The 27,316-nt window shown below is 41.5% G+C and overlaps 1 protein-coding gene across 1 annotated transcript in view; it reads left to right on the plus strand.

Moving 5' to 3' along the window:
• Positions 1–382: 382 nt before the first annotated feature.
• myo1d (myosin 1D) overlaps positions 383–27,316 on the plus strand; it is a 62,706-nt gene continuing 35,772 nt past the window's right edge. The window contains exons 1-11 of the mRNA XM_025057497.1: positions 383–873; positions 15,130–15,338; positions 15,830–15,923; positions 17,152–17,317; positions 17,722–17,775; positions 18,004–18,099; positions 18,572–18,688; positions 18,924–19,127; positions 19,475–19,620; positions 19,727–19,841; positions 19,979–20,149. Of these exons, the coding sequence (XP_024913265.1) occupies positions 779–873; positions 15,130–15,338; positions 15,830–15,923; positions 17,152–17,317; positions 17,722–17,775; positions 18,004–18,099; positions 18,572–18,688; positions 18,924–19,127; positions 19,475–19,620; positions 19,727–19,841; positions 19,979–20,149 (1,467 nt within the window). The 5' untranslated portion in view covers positions 383–778. The remainder of the gene's footprint in view (positions 874–15,129; positions 15,339–15,829; positions 15,924–17,151; positions 17,318–17,721; positions 17,776–18,003; positions 18,100–18,571; positions 18,689–18,923; positions 19,128–19,474; positions 19,621–19,726; positions 19,842–19,978; positions 20,150–27,316) is intronic.

A 27,316-nucleotide genomic window follows, 5' to 3' on the forward strand; every position in this document is an offset into this window, starting at 1 on the left:
GCATATAAAGGAGTTAAAAACGATTTATTGAATGAAAATAAAATAAAAACTCTCTTCGGGTTCCCTGCTCCTCATTTATTCCCTTCCAAAGTGTGACATCTTTAATTTTTCCCTTTTTTGGTCTGAGTGGGCACCAGGAACGTCAGGGCTAGACACCACGGTTTCCCCTGAGTGTTTGTTCAACTAAGATGTGGCCTCGTCACCGCTGAAATATGTAGCAGGGCTTCAGCGGCTGCGGTGGTCTGCAGGAATATTTGTAATAGTTTTCACGTTACACACACACACACACACACAGGAGCAGTTGTACGGCCAGCACCTTCATGCAGGGCGGGCAGAGAGGGCGGGCACTGCTGAAGGACACTCCTCTGCCATTGGTGCAGAGCTCAGGAGACTCGACTTCAGGAAAACGGACGGAGGTGGCGCACCACCATGCAACAGGACTGCGATGGTTTAAGGCGTAGAAAGGGAAACTCTGTGTGGATGAGGATTCTGGTGTTATTGTAGATCGTAAGAGTGTACCAGGACACCTGAAAGACTTTATCTGCCATCGGAGACTCTGTAAGACTATCGAGCTCAATTTAACATGACTACAGTTACACTTTGACTTTGGATAAAGCGCACAGCTGCCCGCTGCCGAGAGGAGGCGCTCAGGTTGAACCACCCAATGATCACCTTTCACCGGCACTGCAGAGAGAGAAGTTAAAAGAGACAACTTTTATTTTAGTTTTAGGTTGTTTTTGTTTGTTCTTGGAGTAAAAGTGTCCAGAAGAGTGAAAACATGGCGGAACACGAAAGTCGGGAGTTTGGAAAAGCTGACTTTGTTCTCCTGGACAACGTGTCCATGGAAGAATTCATGGCCAACCTTAAGCTCAGGTGAGTCCGGTCCACACTTGCTGCCCTCGTGTGGCAGACGTCGTAAAGGAGAGGTTAATGATTAGTGTGTTTGTGACTTCAGGTCTGATGACTCAGTGTCTTTGTGACACATCTTTTAGCTCAGACGTGTTTTCAAAGCCTCTCAGGTTGTCAGGTACAGGTGTTACAGTACATGCTCATCAACGTACTGTTGTTACCTGTGATCGTAGGGAAAAAAAACATGACATCACTCAGTGTTTTACCAAACACTATGATTTACGCATTACGACATCAGATTATTTACCACTTTAAAAAGCCTTATCATTTAGTGCAATATTTATTCCTATGACAAAGTAAATAGTGCAGGGGCTGTCAAACCCCCGGCCAGTGGGCCACATCGGGCTCGCAAAATGTCATTTGGAGACAGCCTTATTTTTCGACATAAACAGATCATAACTAATAGGCATAGTTATATCTAAGTGTTTTTTAACAGAATTGGTGTAATGCAGGAAATTGTTGCAGCGTAAGATGCAGAGATGCGCAATCTGCCACCAGGGGGTGCAACTAATGGCGGCATGATTATTTTTCCACACAATAAAAACATGTAAATAAAAATTTTCTTTGGAAATTTTTGAATAAATAATTTATAAATGCAGGATATACTGTATAATTTTATTTTATTTTTTTCAAAAATGTAACCTTTGCATATCGCCAGACTCTCAGGACTATAGACATTTGATGACACAATGTGTGTTTGGTGCAAGATGATTACCCACCTTGTTAAGTGAGTGGGTTTTCTTTGGTTGCAGGATTAGGTTATTTAGTAATTTGGACCACCTACAGTACAGTTCCTGTAGACATAACTGTAAGACTGTATGGCAGTTTGTCTGAATTTGTGGGAGATCAGACAAACATCTGCAGCCAGATGTTTCTGTCATCAGTCATTTTTAATCCATTGAAAGGTGTCCAGGGAGTCTGGTCCCTGATTGGAAAGGACTTTCTGCAGATTATTCCAATCAAAAGGCACAGTGAACCTAAGACTATAACAACAACTACTTTTCTGACAGATCACATATGATACTTACAATAATAGATCAAATCAATTTCAAATCCTTTGGAGACAACACCGAGTTGATGAAGTTGTATAACATAACATTTAAAAATGTTCCTTTTATTTAAAAAAAGAACTATACACAGGGCCATTTCAGATGTGCCTGTGTCAGCTTATAGCCACAAGCTCTTTCTTTACATTTCAATTATTGGCTGTATGGGACTGTGTGTACTCAAGAATGACATGAATACACAGTGAAATACACACAAAGATATGCAAAGAACGACAAACGCAAAAGACATGGTGCACTCGTTCAAAGCTGCTGTACGCACAGAAAACTCAACAGTAAAATGGAAAATAATTTAAAAACCTGTAAAGTTTCAGTATTTATTTATAAAGTGAATATTTTCTTACTTTAAAGTGTATATCACCTAATACTTCGTGCCTCCTTTGCATCTAATAAAGTTTTTTTTTTTTGCTTTCAAACAACTGTTAGTTTTCTAACTGATTCAACAGAAGTTATAATAAGTTATATTAAGTAATATTAGTAGTAAGTAATATATATTTTTAACCTTTATTTTTTTAAAGACCCTGACTTTTCTTATATATCATATCATATTGCTGTGAATATCTAAACGTTAGACAAATGAATATGTAATTCATTCACAAGTCACTTTTTCAGATGTTGTTGTTTTATCTCTGTGCCCTCATTTTTGAAACTATTGGAACTGTTTGTATAAAAGCCCGTCTCTGTGTCTCCGTGTGTATTTCATCTGATCAAACAGGTATTTCTTTGTAAAATATGCCATTGCAGACTCCACCCAGGCTGCACTTACAGACCGGTGCTGTGTTTCCGGCAGATTCTCCTGCAGACCGGTTTCTGTCAGCTTTGTCAGCTCTCAAAACTCCATGTAGAGCATGATATGGAGCTGGCCTTGTGAATGAAGAGAGTAGTAGAGGGTGTGTGTGTGTGTGTGTGTCTGTGTGTGTGGTAGCGTTGCGTTGTGTTTCACATGGGCCGTGCGGCTTTCCCCATCTCCTTTCAACGCCCCTGCCATCTGTGATGAAAGTGCAAGCTGATCTGCAGTGGCAGTTTTACAGAGCTGTTACTCAGCAGGACACAGTGGTAGTAGACAGCTCAGTTAAGGAGTCATCACTGCAGCTCCTTACAGGAGAACAGACATGAACTCCACTGTAGTCAGCAGTCTGTACGGCAGATGATGAGATCAGGAAAAGAAAGATTGTCTTTTGTTGTGATCAGGAATCAAGTTGGTGTCCTGTAGAGACATAGAGAGATGGGTAATGAAAGACCAAATCCCTTCATCCAGTGGCTAAAGGTCAGTGGATTAGATCTAAACCCTGCTAAATCAGGTTGTGTGAGTGAGCTGAGTTACACTTGAATGAAGCAGGAAGTTGCATAAGGAATTATCGGAATGACTTCACAGCATCCAGGAATATTCTAGTCTGAAGATTCTAAATCAGCCTTTAGGAGCATCATTCCATCATAGATCCTGATTGGGAGATCCCCAATGTGTCCCCCAGATCGTCCACATTGACTTTGATGTCATTGATGATTCTCAAGTGTCTCAGGTGGATGGTTTGTTCACATCCCTGTGTTGTGTCCCTGACTCCTGGGTCATATCTTCTAATCCAAAACTGTATGAGAAGGAGATTTAAAAATGAGGGAAAACTCCACAGTGGGACACAGGTACTGACAGAGTGAACCATTCAATCATCATACATCCCATAATTTAATGAAGCGGGAAGGGCTTGGCAGTCCCAGTCAAAAACACTGCACATTAAATAGTTGTTTTCTCCCCCATTGTGTAGCACCCTTTTCTTATTTACAGTACATGCAGCGAGGTCAACTGTCTCCTGTGGGAGTTGATAAATCACACTTCACAGCCAGTCCTTGTATAGTGTTCTCGCAGTTCCAGTCATGACCTGTAAAGTAAATATTTTTAGAACTTTAAGGACATGGTGTGGATGTCTTTTCCTCTCCTGCTGGCTAAAACAAAAAATGGTCTCCTTTTTAAGGCCACCGCCTTGAGCGGTCTGCACAGTTTGCTTAAAGACTGACAAAAGAGTGGTCTACAGTGACTGCTCCGTGTTGATTTGTATATTGTAGGCACTGGCATGTTATGGTTTAAAAAGGTGAGAAAGTCTGAGAGTGTTCGTGTTCCGTTGTGGTCAGCACTATTTTTTTATAGCCATTCCTTTTCAATTAGTGTCTGTGGTGTGTGAACGGTAGCTTTGGCAAACAGATGTCAGAGCAACCAGACCAGCAACTGGCCCTGTTTCTCCAAAGTCTATCCCATTTTCTGTGTGTTTGTTTTCCCTCCAGCGAGACATCTCGGTCCGGAGATGGCATGTGCAGATTGTTATTTGTAAAGGGTGTGGCCAGAAAAGGAGAGCTTCCTTTTGCTCCTTTTCCCCTCACTTTATGAGTGTGTGCATATGTGCGTGCGTGCGTGCATGCATGTTTTTCCTGAAAGGGAATGAACCACTTCACCCAGGGATGAAGAGAGCACCAGGCATCCATATGCTGTGCTACGTACCAGTTCCAGGATCCAGAAAAAGTGTGCACATCCATCTGCACATGGATGTGCAGATGGATGTGCACTGGTTCTGTGATGAATCTGACTCTAGAGCTACACAGTACTCAGTTCTGTGAAAACCTCTGGTTTGTGTGTGTTTTCTTAAGCTTGCGCCCTGAGAAACACACATTGCTCACTCATCCAGAACTTGCGAAAACACCCAAATATTTTTAGTTGAAGCGACTGAAAAGCCAAGCTTTGGTGTGAAGGCCAAGCCTCACTTGACAATACCGCTTATCATCTGAGCCTGGCTGGCCACCTGTGCTGGGAATTCTACTTGTGTGAATATACGCATGCTATCATGCTATGTTGTATAGCTAGTCAAGTCCCCCAGCAGCAGCATGTCATGTATGGTTTGGAAAAAGTTTGCTCTTTTCCTTTCAGTGTTGCCAGACTTGGTTGTTTAGGTTGATGTTTTGCTTTGTTTGACTTGAGGTTGAACTGTGTGTTCTGTTCCAGAGAACAGAGCCTCCCTCCCAGGCAGCCTCTAAATAGCACTCAGCCAGTGCCTCTGTGTAGAGATGTCTGGTTTGGATAAAAGTTCAAGGCAAATTCCCGCATGGGTCTTGGGAATTTTGCCTAAACTGTGTAGTCAGCAGATTAGACGTCATGGACCTACACTGAGTTGATTTATGTCCATGTCAGAAAATTAACTCAAGAATAATTAAAAGTGACTCATGGCAGAAAAATACAACAAATCACTTAGATAACAAGGGGAACTTTGACTCTTCAGTTTTTTTGGTTATTCTTTCCTTTCCATATATATACTGTATATCATCACTTGATGACCATAAACAAGTCAGAAGACAGTCATCAGTTACAAGTAATGCTTGAGCTGGTCTTTCTTTTAAAAATAGAATGTATATCTTTGCACTTCTCATAGACTGGGCCACTCTGAGGTTGAACCCGAGCCAATTGGCTTCTGTTTAGATTTAGAAATTTACACCTGGTGGGTTCACTCTTGATTGGCATCATTTATGGGCAATAGAGGTCCAGCATTGTTATGCCAAAAACATATTGACCGGAAAACATTTCTCTAGAATTGAGTTTTAATTTGTATAAATGGGGACTTTGTTATGTTCAGTAGTTTTGTGGTTTTTGTGGTGAATTTTAGATCAGCTTGAGTTGATATTGGATCTTCTTGAGCATTTCTTGCTTTGGCAAGTAAGCCACAGCCCATGTTTACTTCACGCACAAAGCAGTTACCAGCTAACCTTCTAATTAAGGAGCATACTACTGTAAGGACCGTTTAGGTTGCAGGTCTTGTTTATATTGTGTGTGTTTTGGAACAGATTTAGGTTTGTAGGGTTTTGGGAGGTATTTTTAGAATCTTTCTGAAAATGTGGTTTGTATACAGAAGCTCATAGTAACATTTGTGAGTAAAACCCCACAGGCTCACTGCAATCTCTGGTTTTTACTGCTTTGTAAGCTTAAATGTGTCTATCATTCCCACCAATTTCACACAGTTTTTACTGCTGCTAAACATTTTTGTAAGGCAGCGTGGTTTTGTCTGTCCCTGAGGAGTCCGGGAAGAAGAAATTCCTGCAAAATTGTTGTGTGTTACCCTAATAATTACCAATGGATTGTTAAAATTCTTGTATTAAAAGGGTGGCATAATTGAAACGACTAAAACTGACAATCTAAGGGGATACGTTTATCTGCTTTTGTGCAGGTGATAGGTCAGCAGGTTGTGAGGATTGGCTGTCTGGATTACATTCTACTGAAATACTTAAGGGCTGAGGTTCAGATTACATGGAAAAACATGTCAAATTAGCAATTAAATATGTAAATGTGAGTATCTGGTCCATACATATTTAAACCTTACTACTTTATTTTAATTCTATAGTATTATAGTGTCTCTGTGATCGAAGTGTTTTTCCCTACTGTAAAACCTGCACAGAGCGATTTAGCCTTTGAACTTGTCAATAGGGAGTTAAAAGGACTTTGAACAGGAAGCCTCCAATAATACGAGGCAGGCCAGCGAGGCAGGAAAGCTGGCATTTCCCCTGCCTTTGCTGCTCACATTTAATTATTTCCTGCAGCTCCTCTTCCTAACCCAGCTTGGGAATCTTGTGCGCACTAGACATAAATCTAAAATCCGATACTGCGTTGATTTTATTCATAGCGGGGTTTTTTTTTTTTTCAGAGTTGCCTGGGTCCCAGTTTCACTCTTCAAAGTTAGCTTTGTTACTCTATATCTGCTGTATCCTGGATGTGGCCATAAAATTTACCTGCTCATTTTTTTCATGTGCTGTTACAGGAACAATAGTTGTCCTGTTGCACTGCTGTATAACTAATGGAGGAGGTGTGGTGCTCCAAAAAGGAATAGTGTGACTTTTTATTTCTCCTCCTGAACAAACAAAGGCATCAGAGTTAACAGCATGTGGCTGATGTAAATTTTAAAACCAAAGGTCAATAGTTACATGAAAACATTTCCTGCGTCCCCTTTCCTCTTTGTTGCCGTCTCTCTGTCTGAGTTGAAGGCACTGGAGTCAGGATTGGAAACATTTTAGACCTAAAGTCTTTTCTTGCACCAGAGATTTATCTGCTTTTTACTGCTGTGATTATTTCTTTGCAATAAAATCAAAGTTCACCAGAAGGACAGGCCAGGTCCACGTGTAGTTACCATCCCATATGTCCCTAATAGGTCATATGTCTTTACCCTACAGCAAAGATGAAAAAAGAGGTCAAAGTTCAAGTTTAAACATGAAGCTAATTCTTCTAAGGCTAATTACCTAAGCCTACTCATCATCAGTACTTTCATCACGAGACTGGAAAAACAACTTTAAAGGTACAATAATAACATATCATTTACATTCATGCATTTAGCAGATGCTTTCATACCAACTGACATGAGGAGAATTTTTGTCATTGTGATGCATCAGTAATGAAAATACTCTCTCTGCCTCCTCTGAAAGACAGGGACATGATGACAGCCCCCCCCCACCCCACCCCACCCCCTCAGTCTCCATGCATCTTTTATGTTTAACTTGTCAATATATCACTCTAAATGCTCCTGCAGTGCCTCAGACCGACATTCCCTGGAGACATTTTTGCTGATCTTGACAAGAGTCTAACGTGAACTGGTGAAATCATAAAAAGAAAAGCAATCCGGCAGCAAACAGTCCAGTCTCGCCACAAGAATTTCCATACAACCGTCTGTAATCTGAAACACATTACCGTCGTTACATAAACAGGGCCTGTGCTCTTGTAGCTTCGTTCCCCTAAAATAAGTTCACCAGCTCCCAGAGACGTCTCATTTGTGGACTGCCTGAGTTGGCAGACGGGGTCGGGAACAGGCCATATCAGAACATCCTCTCAGTTGGCCATTTTTCTTCTTTTTTTCTGTTTCCATGCCTTTACCTCATGGCTCTTTTTTAAATTATTGTCAGACTGAATTCTTATATATTTTGTCTTTGTTACACATGGTACTAGATGCTATATTGTTTTTTAACCACTCTTGCTTCATTAAACAGTGGATTTATATAAAAATGTTTTAAAATATTTGACTCTTTTCAATGGTGTTGTCTCACTTAGGAGTTCAATGGGTGACACATTAAACTGTCTGCTTCTGCCTGCTACATTATCTCCAGACACAGCTTCCTAGAAGTTTTTGTCATCACATTTATAATGCACACACACACACCCACACCCACACCCATGAAATGTGATGCAATCATGCCTGATGAGCTCTCTTATCTCACCCGTGTTCCTACATCATGGAATGAGTGTTCATTTTCTCAGAAGTCCCCCAGCACTGCTGTCTCTCTGGGAATCCCTAATGAGGCCTGTGACTAACACAGCTGATGTTGCTCAGGGTGTGTGTGTGTGTGTGTGTGTGTGTGTTTTGTGTGTTCTTGTTTTTTTCATAGTAAGTGTGTCCTAGGCAGCAGTGATGTCACACTCTGCTTACATCAGTGCATTGTTCTGCTGTCCACCTGTTAGGGCTGTGACCTGAGCCACTGCTGTGGTTCAACATTACTCACTTTCACACACACTGGCCTGAGTGGTTGACTGAACAGGGAAAACAGATTGGTTTTTATGTTACATTTTCTCATTTCTTTACATGGTGTTTGGTACATTTCTGTGACCACGGAATCATTTTACTCTTTGTTTCTTTAAATATTATTTTGATGCTCCACTGAGCAGTGTTTCAAATCAAATTGTCAGTGTCCCCATCAATGTTATTTGTATTGTATTTTCATCAGTGTTTTGGTCCCAGAGTTATGGGTTTGATGCCTAGTTGTTCCACTTTCTAGTGAATATTTGGTGCGCACGTCTCCTGCCGTTGTCCGTTGTCCATCAGTCTGTTTTTGTTCTTCTCTCCATCCCACTATTAGCTGTGATACTTTCCTGAAATAGCACGTTGAGTAACGTCTGGTTTGTCTGGATGGTTGTGACTGCTCTCTCTCTCTCTCTCTCTCTCTTGTCCTTGCAGAGTCCACTTTATTTCTTACATCTGCCAGTGCTGGCCCCTGAGTCAGAGAAAGAAACAGGTTCTTAAATGACTTGCGACTACAGCCCTTAAATCCCCGTCCAACACTGCTCACTACATTTATCCTGTCTTCACTGGAAGAAGCGTTTATTGAATTTTGTAGATTTATTTTCGGTGAGATAATCCTTCTTCTTCTCTTCCTATTCCCCTGGAAACCCACTGTTATGGTGACGCTCTGTGCCAGTTTAAGTGTGTGCATATGTAAAGGGGTGTGGTGAATGGCTGCAGATGCACTCAGACAGTGAAGGAGCGGGGGTCAGACACCTGATCTGCAGCTTGACCCTTTACACATGGCTCCTATTCCCCCAGAGTGTCCAGTCCTGCCAGCCTCATCAGAACATCCTGAACCGTGAATGGAAGGAACTACTGTTTTTAAATCCTCTTCATGTGCACTCTGACATGATGGCTCTGACTGGTTAGTTTGTCAGACACCCTCTCTTTGTGTTGAGGACAGTTTACAAATGTGTTTCTAAGAGTTGTTTGCAAAAAAGATCAGAAGCTTTAACAATTGTGGATTTTCCAAAATGGATTTCAAGAGACAATCGTGATCAATCAAATCGACAATTATTCACCTCACCCGTAACTATTGCCATCGACATCCCTGACTGTACACCCAAATATTTAGTAGAATATTCCCTCCAGCATTGACCACGGGTGTAAATCTGAAGGTTCTGAGACATTGACAAAACCAGAAGACAGTAAGATCTCCAAGACTCCAAGATTTTGAGGTGAGGACCCCTCACCTTGATTTGCTAAAACGTTACCACTGGGGGGGGGGGGGGGGGGTCACAGTGTTGTTCTGTTTGCTTTAACAAAGATAACAGACAGTAAGGGTCAGTAAGGGTCTATAAACCTGACTCCTAGGGATGTTGTTTTATTATAGGAATTTGCTGTGGTGTCGTCCTCAGGAGATGAACAGAGTAAACTGATTCTCAGACCGCTGTAGAAAACCAAATTCTTTTGGAGACAATGAGAGAATGTAATTCCTTTTAAACCACAGCTTAATTAAATATGAAATAAATTAAAAGTTAATGCTTATTTAATGATGGATATGAACAAAATCAATACTAATTTAAATCTTTACTGATTTATGTATTTAGTTTTCTTTTAATAATAATTATCATTCATCATAATTGCTTGCCTTGTGTTCCAACAGAATGACAAGGAACCCAGAGATTCCCTCCCTACACTGCAGTGATTATATACAGTAGTCTCTGTGTTTGGTTTGGTCCAGGTCACAATCGCCAACACTTGTGTATCAGTGTTTTTCAGACAAATTTGGCACCAAGTAGATGATGAAGATGAGTTGAGATGAAGAAGCTTTCTGATCTTGAATGAAGGACTTGTTTAATCCTGGCTCCCTGCTCTAGGACCTGATGCAGGCTTGTTGTGCTGTCGCAGGGAGGCTGCTTCTAATTTTGGGAGGAAGATGAATGGGCTCCTGAGGAAGGGTGGAAGTGTAACGTGCTGATGAGCTGCTGCGTCTCCCACAGACGGACGAGGAGCTGCTGTTTAGAACTGAGCAGCCGTAACAAAGCAGCGGAAAATCCCCTAATGCACAACCCAGATGTCTGATGTCTGTGGACCATGACAGAAGCCTCTGTCACACTGTAATGAGAGGGGGAGAGAGAGGGGAGAGAGGGTGAGGGAGAGCTGCACTTTTGACTGGGGTCTTGTAGGTCCTAAATATAAATGTGAGGGGTCCTTGAAGTCGTCTGGTTTGATGAGACTCAGAGACACTGATGAGTCCCTCAGGTTCTGTGGCTGTAAGTGTTACCTAGTGTCGATCAACAGAAACCTGTGCTCTCTCTGCTGCTTCTCTCACATCTGTTCACACTGTGTGACAGAATGAATAAACAGTCTGGATAACAACACACAACACATTCAATAGCCCTAGGATAGAATTCTTATTCTTCAAAATATCTGACATTGCCCAAGACCATTTTCCCAAAGTGGGGGGTGGCACCCTGTGGGGCAGTAAGGTCAATTGATTTGTATTTTTGGGTAAGTGCAGACTTGTAATTTTCAGACTTCCATGGAAGTTTTGTGGATGAAATTATTCATAGTCCCCTTGTTGGACAGGAAATAGCTGGTTGATGGTTTTCTAGAGAAACAGTGGGGTTTTTTAAAAAATATACCACATGTGTCATCCAGCAGGCATGAGTTGGAGGATAAGCCCTGGAAGCGTACTGCTATAACTCCAAACAAGTGCAGTGACGGGAATGAAGGATAAAACTGGACCAGCCACAGATTATCTTCCTGCCCTGGATAAATCCTGCAGTGACCCTGAGATTCTAACACAGTTGATAACAAACACAAATATAAAGAGAGAGTCGTTTAAAAACTCTGAATAAGAAGGTTTTTAAGATCTCCCCACATGCAGTACTTTTCATTTGGTAATTTTTTCACATCATTTTTTTCATTTCACAACATCTAATTTATTTTATACTGGATTTGATGAATTGTCATAATTGAACCAGCCTGTTCATCCCTGGGGCTGGGAACTAGACACTGTGTTTTGACACTAGTATTTGAGTCACGGTTACCTCTCAATTCTTTTCTGTTGAGTTTTTATTTTGGCCTTTTTTGTGGGCAGAGGGGAGGGCTCGTTGGTGGGAGAGTGTCATAAATTGCTCACGCTCCTCCCAGAGTTAACCATAAGAAACGACTACACCCAAACAGGACTGGAGACAGCGGTTGTGCGCTGCTTTGCTCTGTAATTCATATATCTGAAGCAAGTGTGTGTATTTGTGTGTATACGCGGTAGGTTTGTGCTTTAATGAATGTGTGTGGCATTAGGGATCCTCAGATATTTTTAGAGCAGACTGAGCTCCACAGAAAAGACGAGAAAAATGAAAAAAAAAAAAAACAACAGCAACAACTTTGAAGTCACATTTTCGCACAGTTTTCTGAGTGTCCTTTGTGTGTTTGTGAGGGTACGGGCTACAGACATGCTGGCATCAATTTGACCATATTCTGTGGTGACATACTCTGATGTAACAATGCTGACAACACTGTTTTTACTGCAGCCATAAGGATTTTCCCACAGCATGCACACAGACTCTGTTTATTAGTGGTTTTATTTTTGAAGTCATAAGGGAGTGTCCAGAAAGGCAGGCAGTATTTTTACTACTACTACTTCTAACATTAGTCTCTGGCTGGTGTGCAGTGTCAATAAATACTCTGTTAAATGCCAGGGTTTTCTGTGCTTTTCCTTCAGTTATGATTCAAATATGTTTTACATTTTATGATTAAACAAAAGCTGAGTTTTTATTGGTACAAATATCAACATGTGCTAAATCAGGGCTGGGCAATTAATTTCCCCAAGGGGCCACATGATGGGTTTTACTCTAAGTGATTGTAAGTGACATTCTTTAAATATAGTTACTGTTTGAGTCTAAACTTGTGTGGTTTGGAACATTATTAACCAGAGAATCTAACAGTGGTGCACAGTGAAGGTTTGGATGCTCCTTTTTTCCTCCTTGAACTTCATTTGTACTCAAACTCCTCTTTGTCTGTCTGTCATTTCTTGGCAGCTCTATTGGAACGATTTCCTTTTTGGAATCCAAAAACAGGGCTTGACGTCATGGTTGAAATATATGCTCACAAATATATCTGACTCAATGTGTTTTTAGCTCTTCATACTATTCATGTACTACTACATAATGAAATTCTTGCATTGTTGTCTTGCGATAGTTTTACTCTTTAATTTAAAAAAACTGAAGCCTTTCTGTTGGTCTATTATAACCAATGAGTTTCTCTAATCTTTCTCATGTGTGTCATTTAAATCCTCTGAAATGAGAGTGGAGCAGATGATGAGTGAGGACTGCATCAGTCTGCCTCCTCTCCTCCCCTCTCCTCTCCTGTCTTCTCTCTTCCTTTTACTTCTTGTCATAAACTAATATAATTTCTCCGTCACTTCCATCCACTGTATTCAGTGTTGGAGAAGACATTACCCCCAGAGGCTATTGTACGTGTGACGTGGGCAGCCGGCAGTGCTGGCTCGTGCAGAGGGAGACAGAGAGAACCGTCTTAGACAAAGATCCTCAGCTGACATCAGAACAATGGAGCGGGCACACAGCAGCCCCCTGGTCCAGCATGGGGGGGACACAATGAGTCTTTTTCTATGACAGCCTGGGAGGAAGAGACAGCGTGTCAGTGTCAGCGCTGCTACTCTGCAAGTTAGAGTGAACCTGCACATTCTTCAAATGACATATATACAGTATATATATAGTACACACACAGTATGCACCACGTTTGGATGTCCTATTATTTATACAATGATCATTACTGATTCAGCAATCTTATGAATCGATGAATCGATATGAATCGAGGAGGTAGATTAGGAAAGGGATTTACTAGTAATTGAGTGGATGTAAAAAAACAGCCTCTCCTCCTGCCTCATAAAACCTGCTGAGCTGGAGCGTTCATGTCAGACAGATGTTGTCGTCATCCCTCACTGCTGATTGGTCACATTATTTATTAACAAAACTATTGTACTGACAAACTCACTTCTTGTGTGAGCTCATTCCAGCACTACAGTAACATTAGCACCGTCAGCTTCATACTTCCTAAACCTGCCAGCAGTTGGGTTTTACCATTTATTTCCTGCTGCTCGTTGGCTGATGTTTAACACCAAGGTTCATAAACGTATCCAGGTGTTTCCCCTGCAACTAATGATGGCCTTGGACCAGTCACAGTAAGTCATACTAAAGGAAGCCCACGGCCCGTCCACTTCTAAAACATCTAGACAGGTTCTTTGACACCTGTAAGCCCACGATTAGGAAAATATTCATAGGAAAAGGAAAGTGAACTCCTTGTCATTGTGACACAGCACACCACTGCACACAACCAAATGTGACCTCTGTTTTTAACCCATCACCAAAGTGAACAGTGGGCAGCTTTGAGGGGAGCAGTGAGTGAGGACGGAGCCATGCTCAGAGCACCTCAGTGGTAACTTGGCAGCTGGTGGACTCAAACCTGAGGCCTTCTGGACCCAAGTCCACTTCCTTAACCACTAAGCCACCACTGCCCCTCATGGACAAATACTAACAGTAATATTTGAGGGCTTTGTTTTCAGCTGTGAATAAAGGGGATTGTTCTTTGTTGGAAAGAAGCTGGTCCTCTGGAGAGGAAGGAAGTCAGGCAGGGAGGCAGCTTCTGGCAGTGGGATACACATGTGTGTCTCAGTGTGTGTGTGTGTTTGTGGCCACTTATATGATATTAAATCCAAACTATGAGCTAGAAAAAGTCAAATGCATGAAACTGTTTTTGTCATAAAACCAGCACGCCACAGTCCATAAATAAAACCTTAGTCTCTGTCCACTTGATCCAGCAACATTAGAGACAACTGTCTCCACTCCACTGGTCTCAGCCTTTTTGGTAAACTGTAGGAAACCCAGCTGCAGGGAGGTTTCTGCTGCTCAGCAGTTCTATTTCACAGGCAGCGGACTGAAACCCATCAGTCTCTCCACCAGTCGAGGTCAAGGATTTCTGCTGGTCACTCACATTGTTTAGGCCTGATTGACTGAAAGAGAACAGAAGGTACCAGGTTTCTGAGTGCATGATGTTTTAGTTTGTCAGACATATACGTTCTTATTGCCTAGACTGAAGAAATCAAATTCATACTGATTCAGCAATCTTATGAATCGATTTAAGCTCCTTGTTTTGAAGTTCAGTGGAGAACAGTGCCTCCTGCTGTCGGAGAGGCGCACCAACAGCGTTACTCGGTGCAGTGGTGTTGGCAGTGAGTCTGGTCCAGTGGGTCATGCCACTCACACAGGCTATTAGAACTTTTCCTCTCTTGTTGTGAAGAATAAGTGTGAAGAAGAATGCTTTTTAACATCATTGAAATGAGACTAATCGAGTTCCCTGTAAGTAATTAATTATTCCATTTATAAATCAGAAAGACAGCACAAACCCTCTGATCTTTACTGTTGTGTTGCTGTCCACATGAGCTGATGGATCCCAAAGTGGGGGGCAGGTCCCCTCTTGAGGGGGCTAGAATAGATGCCTGCAGGGCAAAGAATGTCAAACAAGTAGTGCTTTTAAATCACTTTTCTTTAATGATACCACCGTGGCACCGATTTGTAGTTTTATTTCCAGTCATTCATGTTTATGTGTTGTCCCTCCAGGTTTGAGAAGGGGAGGATTTACTCCTATATTGGAGAGGTGGTCGTGTCTGTCAACCCTTACCGTGCCATGAACATCTACGGCCGCGACACCGTTGAGCAGTACAAGGGACGAGAGCTGTACGAGAGGCCCCCCCACCTCTTTGCCATCGCTGACGCTGCATACAAAGCCATGAAGAGGAGGAACAAAGACACTTGTATTGTCATCTCAGGTAACATGGGAACCCCACTCAGCGCCCCTCCCCCTCCTCCTTACCTTGCTTTGACAAAGAATACAGAGATGAAGGGAGGATCTTTTATGTTTTTGAACAATTGCGTTTTTGTCCTGTTTACCTTGAACAAAGGACATGAGTTCACACACATGATGTGGATAATGTAGGACTTTGGTCTTAAGGTGTGTCAGTGTAGAAATCCTTACAGAGGTTCAAGCACCACCTGGTGGGAATCGATGGAATTGGGCCTCTTTCAAGAGTTTGCCCTGTACCACAAAGTGAGGTTCATTCAGGGAAAAACAACATGAATGATGTCATAATTAAACCAGTGTCTCGGCTGAATCTAGGACATCTAGAACCTTTTACTTGAAATATATATATTTCCAATTTTAGGTTTCATTAGCATTGTTACACTGCCCCAATTACATGCACACCATAAATGTTTATGGTTGTTTGTCACGTCTCTGATCCTTATCCTTGTTTTATGACAGGTGAAAGTGGAGCAGGGAAGACAGAGGCCAGCAAGTACATCATGCAGTATATTGCTGCCATCACCAACCCCAATCAGAGAGCTGAGGTTGAAAGGTGAGCGGAGTTTTTATTCAAGAAACACAGTTAAACCACTGCACTGGTAAACAAACAAACAAATCAACTGTAACATATTATAAAAACACAGAAATAATTTCATATTCTAGGCACGTTTTCTTTTCATTCAAGAGTACTTTTAAAAAAGTTCTAGGACAGAGGACTGATTTTAAAAACTAATCATACATTTATTGGGCAGTTAAATTATGGCTGAGATCATATTTTTGACCAAAATAAAATATAAATAGTATTCTGTTTAAACGTTTGAAACTTTGCAGCAGGTATTGTTTCTGTTCCATCTGATATATTTCCCCCAAATCTTTAAGAACATTTGAAAGATCAGTTGCTGGACAAGACAGAGAAGCAGGTTGTGAAGAAAAAACATCCTGTAGAATTCAACAAAAGAAGGAATGATTTAGTGGAAACAAGTATTTGGACCAAATCTAGAGGAAAATAATTTAGCATTTTCTTCTTATTTGTCTTAAAAGTTTTTGACTTACACTATATGCTTTCCTTGAAAAAGTAAATGAGATGCCAGAGTCCCAGACTGCACTCATATATATAGTCTGTACTGGAGCCACACCGTTGGTTCTACAAAAACATTTTTCTCTTCTGGCAAAACAGAGTTTCAGCTCATAAAAAATGGTTTCCTGCAGCTCAGTGCCTAAAAAAGCATGGGTGCATGAATTGGTTTGGCCAAAGGTTCTACTCCACAGTGCAGTGAGCTGGTTTACTCAGCCTCTGTTTGCACATCATGGTTAATTAAAGTTAGATAGAAACTGTTGTCATTGAGCAAGGCAGCAGGGCAGAGCTCGGCCAGTATCTGTCAGGTTTGATGAGAAGTGATCTCACACAGCTGAGACGATGGCGTTACATTCTTAGAAAGAGTCATTTAACCTGCAGTGGTGTACGTTATAATGGGAAATAATGTAGGACTTAAAATAAAGAGTTTTATTTGATCAATAAATAGAAAATAAACAACATCAAATAGGAAATAGGCATATGTTGTATGTTATTACCACTTAATTGTGATTCTAACATGGTTAAATGCCTGTAGTAGTAAACATGTCTCCAATACTGGAGAACACATTCTGTAGTTGCACAACAAATATGATTCAGGTGAACCATCAAAAACCAGAATTTTTAGTTTTTTGTACCTCTGTGTGTGTGTGTGTGGGGGGGGGGGGGTCGTCTCCCCAACTTTAAGTGTTATCCTTGTTCTCCAAAGGGTGAAAAACATGCTGCTTAAATCCAACTGTGTCTTGGAGGCCTTTGGAAACGCCAAGACCAACCGCAATGACAACTCCAGCCGTTTTGGCAAGTACATGGACATCAACTTCGACTTCAAAGGCGATCCCATTGGAGGCCACATCAACAACTACTTGCTGGAAAAGGTACAACCATCCACAGGATTTAGGACATGTGATCTGCTGTCACTTCAGGAGTTTTTTTTTTACCTGTGAAGACTTAAAATGTATCCCATAAAACCATGTCAGTGTCCATGTGTATGTCTCACATTTTACACTAAATTTGTACCTAAAGCTCATGGTACGTTGTGTTTATTGCCATGTTCCTCCAGTCTAAATGTGTTCCATATGGCAGCTTTATGGCCTGGCTGTACAGAGTAATATGGAAGTAAGGATTATCAAAGAAAGAAATGTTAGTTAGACATTATATTTTAACGTATAAAAATAGTGGACAGTTTTATATTTGTCTTCTGTCAGCTGGTCTTGTTCTTTCTCTCTGGTGTTTTATATTTACTTCTTATGAACATGATGGTTTTTTTCCATCCAAAAAGTGCCGGGTGATTGTGCAGCAGGAAGGAGAGAGGAGCTTCCATTCCTTCTACCAGGTAACTGTGTGTGTGTGTATCTGATGTCACTGACATGGACGCCTGAATAATAATGTGCGTTATGTTTGTGAGAGACATGATTTTATTTTTTTATATGGAAATCAGACCATTATTTGATTGTAAACAGTTGTTGCTCCTGTGACAAAGAAATTGTGTATTTTTTGATAACATTTGATAAACATGAGTTGTAGTAAGGTAAGTCAGTGTTTTTCTGTTCTTCGTTGTCAGCTGCTCAGAGGAGCTCCAGATTCTCTGCTGCGATCTCTTCACATCCAGAAGGACCCGACCGCGTACAACTACATCAAAGTTGGAGGCCAGATTAAGGTCATCTGAATTCCTTGCACATACACACTTGTTTTTTTTCTCCAAAAGTGCGTGTCTCTGCCACCAGGGTCTCATTAAAGTATTTGCAGAGCAAGCGTGGTGTGTGAAGTAATTACTACCTCTGTACTATGGCGTGCACAAATACAGCCTTTGAAAATGTGTTTTAAGGGAGACCGCTGCTGCGCGTGGCCATGCTTGTCTAAGCATAATGAGCAGGAACAAAAACACAGGGCAGCAACAAACAGCCTGACATTATGGAACATGATACAGTCAAACAGCTGAGGCAGTGGTTTCTCCACCTTTGTTTTTGTCGCCACATTTTACACATTAGCAACTACACGTGATATAAAACAGTGAGAACGTATTTGATGTCAAGGTGAATCAAGGTTGGAGTCCAGCTGTAGTACTGTTCTGTGTCATATCAGTAGTTAATGTTGAGCCTTTTGGAACTCTTCTTCTCTCTGTTCCACAGTCTTCCATCAACGATGGAGCTGACTTCAAAGCTGTGGCAGATGCAATGAAAGTGATTGGTTTCACTGCTGAAGAGATTCAGACTGTTTACAAGATCCTGGCCACTATTCTTCATCTTGTAAGTCCTAAGAGGAAAACATGTCTCTGCTGCAGTGAAGTTTGGATAAATACACAGGGATTTCTATTATTGGTGATGAGAAAATTGTTTTGGGGTTTTTTTTTACATAAAATTACAATATGTTTTTATACCTAACTAATGCGATTGATCCAATTAGCAGTAAAGAAAAATGTTTAAAAAAATTATACAAAATTATAACAGATCTGACAGCATCTAAAACCTGTTTCCTGTTCAGGGAAACCTGACGTTTGGCGTAGACGGAGATCTGACGCTGATAGAAAACACAAAGCTGGTGTCAGTCCTCAGGGACCTGCTGTCCACCAAAGAGGAGAATGTGGAGAAGGCCCTGCTCTACCGCACTGTGGCCACGGGTCGGGACGTGATTGAAAAACAACATACGGAACAAGAGGCCAGCTACGGACGAGACGCTCTGGCAAAGGTGATCGTATCACAAACGTTTGATTTTTGTTTGATTGACTGATTTCACCTTCATACTAGTTCGTGTTTTTAACTGCCAGTCACAGTGTTTTAGAAGCCTGACCTCACAGGGTTGTGACTCCAGAGTGAAGCTGGAAGCTCGGAGAAAAGATGCGTACCGTTTGTAGGCAGCTCTGAGACACGTAGACTGTGAACCCAAGTGTGACTCACTGACATTTCATGACATTTAACTCCCACTTATTAATCTGTCAACTGTAGAATGGCTCCACTAGTCTGTGGCCTTTTTTCTTCACCAGCTAGTATCAATTAGTCATTCACACATCACACCAACACTCCTGTCTTCCTCAGGCCATGTATGAGCGTCTGTTCTGCTGGATAGTGGGACGAATCAATGACATCATCGAGGTGAGAAACTATGACGCAAGGGTCCACGGGAAGAACACGGTCATTGGGGTGTTGGACATCTACGGCTTTGAGATTTTCCAAAACAACAGGTTAGTGTTGGGCAGAATACCTTGGCAGCTACTAAAGTGAGAGTGTCTTTATATGTATAGAGTGCGGGTTTTAATATGGTTTGAATCTCTGTGTCTTGTGCAACAGCTTTGAACAGTTCTGCATTAACTACTGTAATGAGAAACTGCAGCAGCTGTTTATCCAGCTGGTGCTGAGGCAGGAACAGGAGGAATATCAAAGAGAAGGAATCCCCTGGAAACATGTATGAAGTCTTTTTAATGTGGCCTGGACATGTTTTATTTTTATTGACTAAATCAGCTTTTATTCTCAGTTCACTTCTCCTTCGACCTAAAAAAACCCAAACATGTCTGTCCTTCTGCGTCCTTTGTTCTTGCACAGATTGATTACTTCAACAACCAGATTATTGTGGATTTGGTGGAACAGCAGCACAAGGGCATCTTCTCTGTTCTGGATGAAGCCTGTATGAACGTGGGCAAAGTCACAGACGAGCTCTTCCTCCAGGGGCTGAACGGGAAGCTGGCCAAACACGCCCACTACACCAGCCGCAAGGTAGGAAATGCTACTCATAACAGTGGCAAAAAAAAACCCATGAAACCTCTGACCTGGGGGGCAACTGTATTGACTTCTCTTTATTGTATTGACAGTGTAGTTCTTGAAAATACAGTACCAGCCCTTGAATTTGAAATTTGGTGTCGCTAAATGTCAGCCCTGTCGTCCTGTTTGCATAGTGGGCAAATGTCACTTCTACAATGGGACTTATTTCAGAGAAATAGCAGGGCCCGAGGGTTACATGTGGGTCACTCACCCGGGGGTTCAACCCTTAGGGAGTTTCATTGTAACACATTCATAACTTGGTAGCGTGGCCGGTGTATTTCTTTTGGACTACGTCAATTTCAAATGGTCACATTAATTTTATTAATACTGTTGCATATTATACGATGACATGTTGACTCTCAGTTAAGTTACTCACTAAGAACCGAACATGTATGAATCAGCAGCATGAAAGATTGAGGTTATGTGCTTGTGTCAACACTAGAGGGCAGTGTATTCTTTACAGCAGGTAAACATCAGCACAACAGGAAGAGCTCAATTTTGATCTTATCTAATAATCAACAGGACTACGATGTAATTCCCTCTAATGGTCTGTGAGTCTAGACTGAACATCCGTCCAGTCATCATTTATGGTCATTGTTTGTGTTTAGGATGAAACGGCCTGGTTGTAGTACAGGTCACTCAGCCGTAGTGATCATTGGGGCCAGTGCTGTGTAGTTTCCTTGTTCATGTATAACATGGAAATGTTTGTTTTCGGTCGGGGGGTAAGGCTGCAGTTCTGTCAGAGTCCATACGGGGGCATCAGCTGCCAAAGGTAGAGCAGGCTAGAGTCTGACTCAACACTTTGCACAAGTGATGTCACTGTTGACCAATAGGAGCGTGTAAGGCTGTTGGGTAGTGCTGTATTGGGAAAGGTGGTGAGGAGGACGTATTTGAAATTAATGAGGACAAATGAGCAGAGGAACATGGAGTGAACATCTGTCTACCTGCTTGGATAGTGCAGACAAAACTACTAGACTACAAAGAGAGGCACCGTGTCAGGAACACTCTTCACAGGCTTTCCGGGAAGCCGCAATTCAAAGAAATAAAAATTGAGCGAACACAACAGGCACTGAACCCTGCAGACACAGTTAGTGTGTGAAGACATGGCACTGTGAGCAGGGAAGTGAACAAAGCCAGGTGCAATCAAGATGGGATAAAGATTGATTGGTGAAGCTTCCATTTCTCCTATCATCTTAGAGTCAATCTGCCCCCCTGTGGCTGCCCTTCTGCAGCTGTGTGACCTGCTCCTGCTGCAGCACAGCTGGACAGGCCTGCGGTGTACGGCTACGGTTACTTCAAGAAACCAGGATTGGCATGGATCAATTTGAGTCTGAGATCCTTCTTCTTTTTATGATCTGAAGTCCTGTTGCTGGGCAACTTTAACAAAACACTTGGTGAAAGTAAAGTAAAAAAAGGAAATTGTGGGGATTGATGGTGACTGAAAAGGCAGTTTTGCAGTTTGCCTTTTTATTTACATTAAAACAGTGAAATCTGTCAGTTTAATTGTAGGTCAGGGCTGTCATGTTTGCTACTCACCCCCCAAACATCATCACAGATACAATGAAACAACACGGTAATCACATCGCTCTGCATTCCACTGTTCTGTTCTGATGACATGAAAAAGTTGAATCTAATCTAACTGGATAAAAGTAGTGAGGGACTAGTGTTTGTGCAGGTTTCCCCTAGTGTGGTTTCCACTTTAATTTTTATATAGAGTAAACAAACAGGAAGTACCAGAAGGATAGAAAGAAGGAGTCTTTTTGGTATTGTTGAAAAATAGGTTTTCAATCCCACACTCATACCACAGATTAGCTCTTGGGGAAATTCTAAAAATTCTGAGGCTTTGAGGGAATGAAGTTTAAATGAAGTGTAGCCTCAGAGGAATGTGTCTCTGCAGCCTCAAAGCTCACATCTCATCAAGCGTGCCTGCCAGCATGAATGGTGTGAAGGTTGGTAGAAGGGGAAGGGTGAAAGAGATATGGAGATGAAGGAGAGATGGTGGAGTCTTATAGAAAAGGAGGAGGACGAGGACAACAGTGCAGATGAAGTGTGTTTACTGAGTCTGTGGATCAATCAGGTAATTCTAGATTTATAAAAATGTATTTGGCCTTAATGGTTATTACCGCTGCGTTAGTGTCGTCCCTGTTCCTGTGTTCTACCACTGTAGTACAAAACCGACAAGGGACTGACAAGGGCAGGAGTCTGGAACCTTCAACGCCAAAAGAACCTTTGTATATAATTTTACCACTTAAAGATCTGTCAAGAGCATACACTCCATACACTGCTGCCTAAAGGGCAACAGTGATGTTATGTTGTTTTGTAAAACTGGCTCCAACTTGATTTCTGTGAAATGTGTTTTGTTGTGCACTGTGATCCAATGTTGTCTGTTTAAAAAGCACAGATGCAGTGAATTTGCATACACAAATATGAAATCCTGATAGATGGTCATAATTAAAATTTCTGAAAATAATGACAACTTTGCTATACTTCCTCTGTATTCAGACATTAGTGAAATATAGTATTACAGTGTATAGTATGAACTATAGTATTAGACAGATGTGTTCCAAGAAAATAATGCTAACCAAATGAGGCTTTTATTGTGAAAGAAAGTACAGCTTCTTGGCATGGAGTTTCAAGCCACAGTTCTGTTTGCTACCTAGTTTTGATGTGGATTTTAAATTAAGTTAAATCAGGTTTTTGTGCTCTGGCACCCCCCAGTGGAGGTGTACCTCACACTTTGAAAACCCCTGCATCGTATACATGCGTTTGTAAATGGCTGTGGACTCATATGGACACTTTGTTTAACTCAATAATTCTATAAATAATTCACTGAAAGCAGTTCACATGAATATTCACTGTGTGTATGAATGAATCCCATCAACAAGCTCTGATTTACATCCAGACCTTTTGATAAAAGGCTAAGAAATGGAGAGTCAGGAAGGGAGTGAGTCAGAGAGATCTATTCCAGGAGATGTTCTGAAACATGATCTGTGCTGCGGCTGTGTGTCTGCAGTTATGTTCTTACTGCTCTGCTTCCTCCTCAGTGAGTGATGCTCCACTCTGCCTTTCCTCTGGAGTCTACCAGACTGGAGCTCTCTCTCTCTCTCTCTCACACACACACACACACACACACGCACACACACAATGTCCAGTCCTCTTTGTGATGCCCATTTATTCACAAGATACTGCATGTGCCATCAGACCTGCAGTTCTAGCTCACATGCACTGACACATGGCTGTCAGGATGAATGGATGAAAATACACTCACGCATACACAGAGGCTGGTGTTTGTCAGCAGACTGACAACCAGTCAGATTTAGGAGGCAGAGGAGAGCAGGTGCAGCCTGTGCTTAGTTCTAATTTGTAGGTTGGAATCCCCACATGTAAACGGACTTTTCAGTCTGTTGATGAGAAATTATTTTTACTGGCTGTTAGCCTTTTCTGGCTTGTTATAAATAAATGAGGGCCCTTTGATGCCTCGAGGCCACAGCCTTGTTTACAGGCCTGGAGGATGTGCTGTCACTGATGCTGCACTGCAGTGAAAATCCAACCATCCCCTGTTTTTCCATGTGATTTTATGGCTGTCTAGAATGTCCAGAGAGGCCATATTTACATGTATATGTTCTGATGCCTAAAGTTTGACTTCTTCTCTCTGGATTTTTAACATTATTTTGATTTAATTATACAAAAATGCATTGAAAAGATTAATTTTTAGAGTGTATTTACAATCTAAATTTAAGATTTTTCACCAAAGACTTGGTCATTTCTTGAGGAAAGAAATAGCTAATGATTAGCAAAAAAGGCTGAAAGCTGAAGATAACCAAAGATCACATAGTCTTGGTTTTCAAGATATAGAAGTATGAGTATGAGTCAAAGGGCAGCAATGATATTGTTTAAAGCTGCCATGTGTATGTTTCAGAAAACCACTGGTTCCAGAGTTTACTGCAGTATTTACCATGGTACTGTTCAGTGTTACTTGTGATGGAGGTGTTCAGTCCTCTCCTTTGTCTCATTGCCTCTTCCTCAGCTCCTGTTCGTCTTATGGTGCATTGCTGTGATCTTATCCACACGTTTAATCATTTGCTGACGCATTTGTTTCTGTCTGAGCAGCAGCTGTGTCTCCCACCTTTCTGCCTGCTCTGTCGCAGCTCTGACATTTTTTTAATTATTATTATTTTATTTTATTTCTCATTAGAGTATGTCCTTAATTTAAATTGTGTTTTGGCTCATGCCACATACAAGAGCAGCATACGCTGCCGTATGTGGCATGTGATGCTTGCGTGTTTGCATGTGAGTTCTGCACCTGCTGCCACGTGTATGAGAAAATGAATGGATGCAGGAGGTCGTGCTAACTGGTTTAACATGCACTGTCCATGTGGTGGTGACGCTACTCACCGATTTACTCTGGTCATTAGATTCACGGGTAGCTCTGGGTCAACAGCAGCAGCAGCAGCAGCGAGGACACATGGAGGACTCAGGCCTATGTTAACTATATGTGAGTGTTAAAGGAAAAGTTCACATTTTTCTGGTGTGATACTTACCATGACTGCGGCGTTCCGGCTGCAAGAAGGGAGAGAGAGACAGATGGAGGAGTGGGAAGTGATTCATACTGTGTTGCAGTGAGAAAATTAAAGCACGGCTGAGTGCGTTAATCAAACAGGGAACTATTTTTAAATTCTTTTTGTGTTTGGCAACAACACAATGCAGGCGTATTCTTGAAGGCGTCTTGACCTCATATTCTGCCCTTACAAAACCAGCTTCAAACTCAGGACTTCTTGACATGTTTCATAGGATTTACTGCATATCACACACCAATGTTCCCCGTTTATGCCTGTCAAGGCTCAGGATGTGGCCCGACACTAAATGGGTAATACCATGACAGCTGCCACTCAGTGTACTGGGCTTGAAAAGCAAAATCCATCCAATCATCTGCCACCTGGATTTGGTCCCATGGTACACACTGTGATCTGTTGACAGGTTCTGGAGGCAGTCAGACGTCTGCTCCTCCTCAGGAGAGCCGGCCTGTGCTCTGCTTGGACCAGAGGCTAGAGAGGGCGGGAGGCACAGGTGGCAAACAGGAAGGCAGGGGTAAAAAGATTGCAGGAGGTGCTGGAGGGAGACGGAGAGGAGGAGGAGTAATCGATGAGGATCAAAGTGAAGGATGTTTACAAAACATCCATAAAGCACTGGTAAATATAATAATAAATATATGAATATACAGTATATGTACTGTATATAAACATGTAAATAAATAATAATAATTATGTATATTTATGTATATATGTACATATGTATATATGAATACGATTATGATTATGATCATAGAAATGTATGTAATTATTTATATACATTTAATACAGTTCATTGCACATTTTTTTGAATAACCTCAGTGTCTGTACTTTGTATCTGCAAGTGTACAATTAGACAACAATAAGATTACTACTAGTACTCCTACTAAATTACAATACTACTACTACTACGTTCTTGACTATAAGACCTAAGGTTTTTGATGCTTAGAAAGCAGAGGTTTTAAACACAGCGTCTGCGAGGCTCAACACAAAACTAGTGAAGAAAGACAACAAAGATTAAGGTTTCGACAACTCGAGGAGGAATACTAGAAAGACTACAAATCTAAGAACTACAGAATTACTGAGACATTGCCTTTGTTTGGAAAGGAAAAGAGAGGCATACGACCCAGACATTACTGTTGGCTCGGTAAAACAATGAGGAAGGGGAAATGCTGTGAAGCTCTACAAAGAAGCTTCAGTGTTCAGAGAAAACCCTCAGGCTGTCAGCAGAAGAACTTTTGGCCGTTTACATGTTCCAAACTGTCTGAACTCCATCTCCACTTGACCACAGTGAGTGTTATTGATCAGCCTGAATTACTGTCCAGTGAGTCCTGTCTTCAGAGAGGATGTTGCCTTCAACACTAAGTGTTGCTGTTAAACTGCAACAAACCACAGTAGGATGGAATTATAAGGCGGGCAGAGAGTGTGTGTACCCAGGATGCTTTGGTGATTCTTCTTCTCAAGAAAAAACCAAAACTCTTCTAAACATGTCACAGCCAATGGCGTGACGGTGAGAATGTGGCGCGGAAATGTCTTCTCACAGCTTCCAGTGAAATTAACACCAGGTGCTGTGAGTGTTTGTACATGAGACAATCAGCCCTCCGTGTTCTTTTTATTTCCTCTCTCCGTCTCTCAGCTTCTCACCTCACTTTTTTCTCTTTTCACAGTTTCCCTGTTGGCTTTGCCTCATGGCTGCACCTCATTTATAGTTCCCTGCACCACTCAGCCCCACCTAGTTCTGTCTTTGTCCTTATTTTTCCATCCTTCTGTTGAAAGCCAACATCATGTCAGCCTCTGGGATTGTCCACTAATTCCTTTACCCAATAACTTTTAAGACAGAAAACCCATAATAAAATGTCCAGATTATAAAGGCACTGGATGGAGGGTTGAAATATTATATTTCTGAATTACTTTTTCATCAGCGTGACAAATCTTTCCTGTACAAGCTGCTCAATTATAGATAAAAATATAGTCTTTCCCCCTGAATCACATGTCAGTTGCTCAGACTGAACAGTCATCTTGATGACAGTCACTAGAGCACAACAGCACATCATCATCTCTCTGTGGTTTGAAGCTTCATTGGACCAAAACATTGTTCTGGGAAATGAATCAGTGGTGACTGCAGTATTGTACTGTACTGTATTGTATACGTGCTGTATTACTACTGTGTGCAGCACATGCTACTGGTGCTTCCGTAGCCAGTGTGAATTTTGCTGACTTCACTCTTTGTCAGCAACTCTCCTGTTTGACATTCGTGGAGTGATTCGCCTGAAGCTGCTCAGCACAGTGGCCGTGTTTTACAGCCTGGATTAGCATCATTAAATTTCCACTGGAAGGACTTTGAGTTAAGTGCATGGCTCCACCCTAAATTGTTGTCCCAGCACAGGTCTCAGACACCATGTGTTTACATTTCTGTAAAATACATTAATATTTACAGTGGTCAATGACCACATCATCTCTGAATGGTCACCTGGTTTAATGGAAAACTCTATCTGTCTGTCTGTCTATCTATCTATCTACCTATCTAATCTATCTATCTAATCTATCTAATCTA

Source organism: Cynoglossus semilaevis, chromosome 8 (genome assembly GCF_000523025.1).
Source record: "Cynoglossus semilaevis isolate Cse_v1.0 chromosome 8, Cse_v1.0, whole genome shotgun sequence".
In the NCBI taxonomy this organism is placed as follows: Eukaryota; Metazoa; Chordata; class Actinopteri; order Pleuronectiformes; family Cynoglossidae; genus Cynoglossus; species Cynoglossus semilaevis.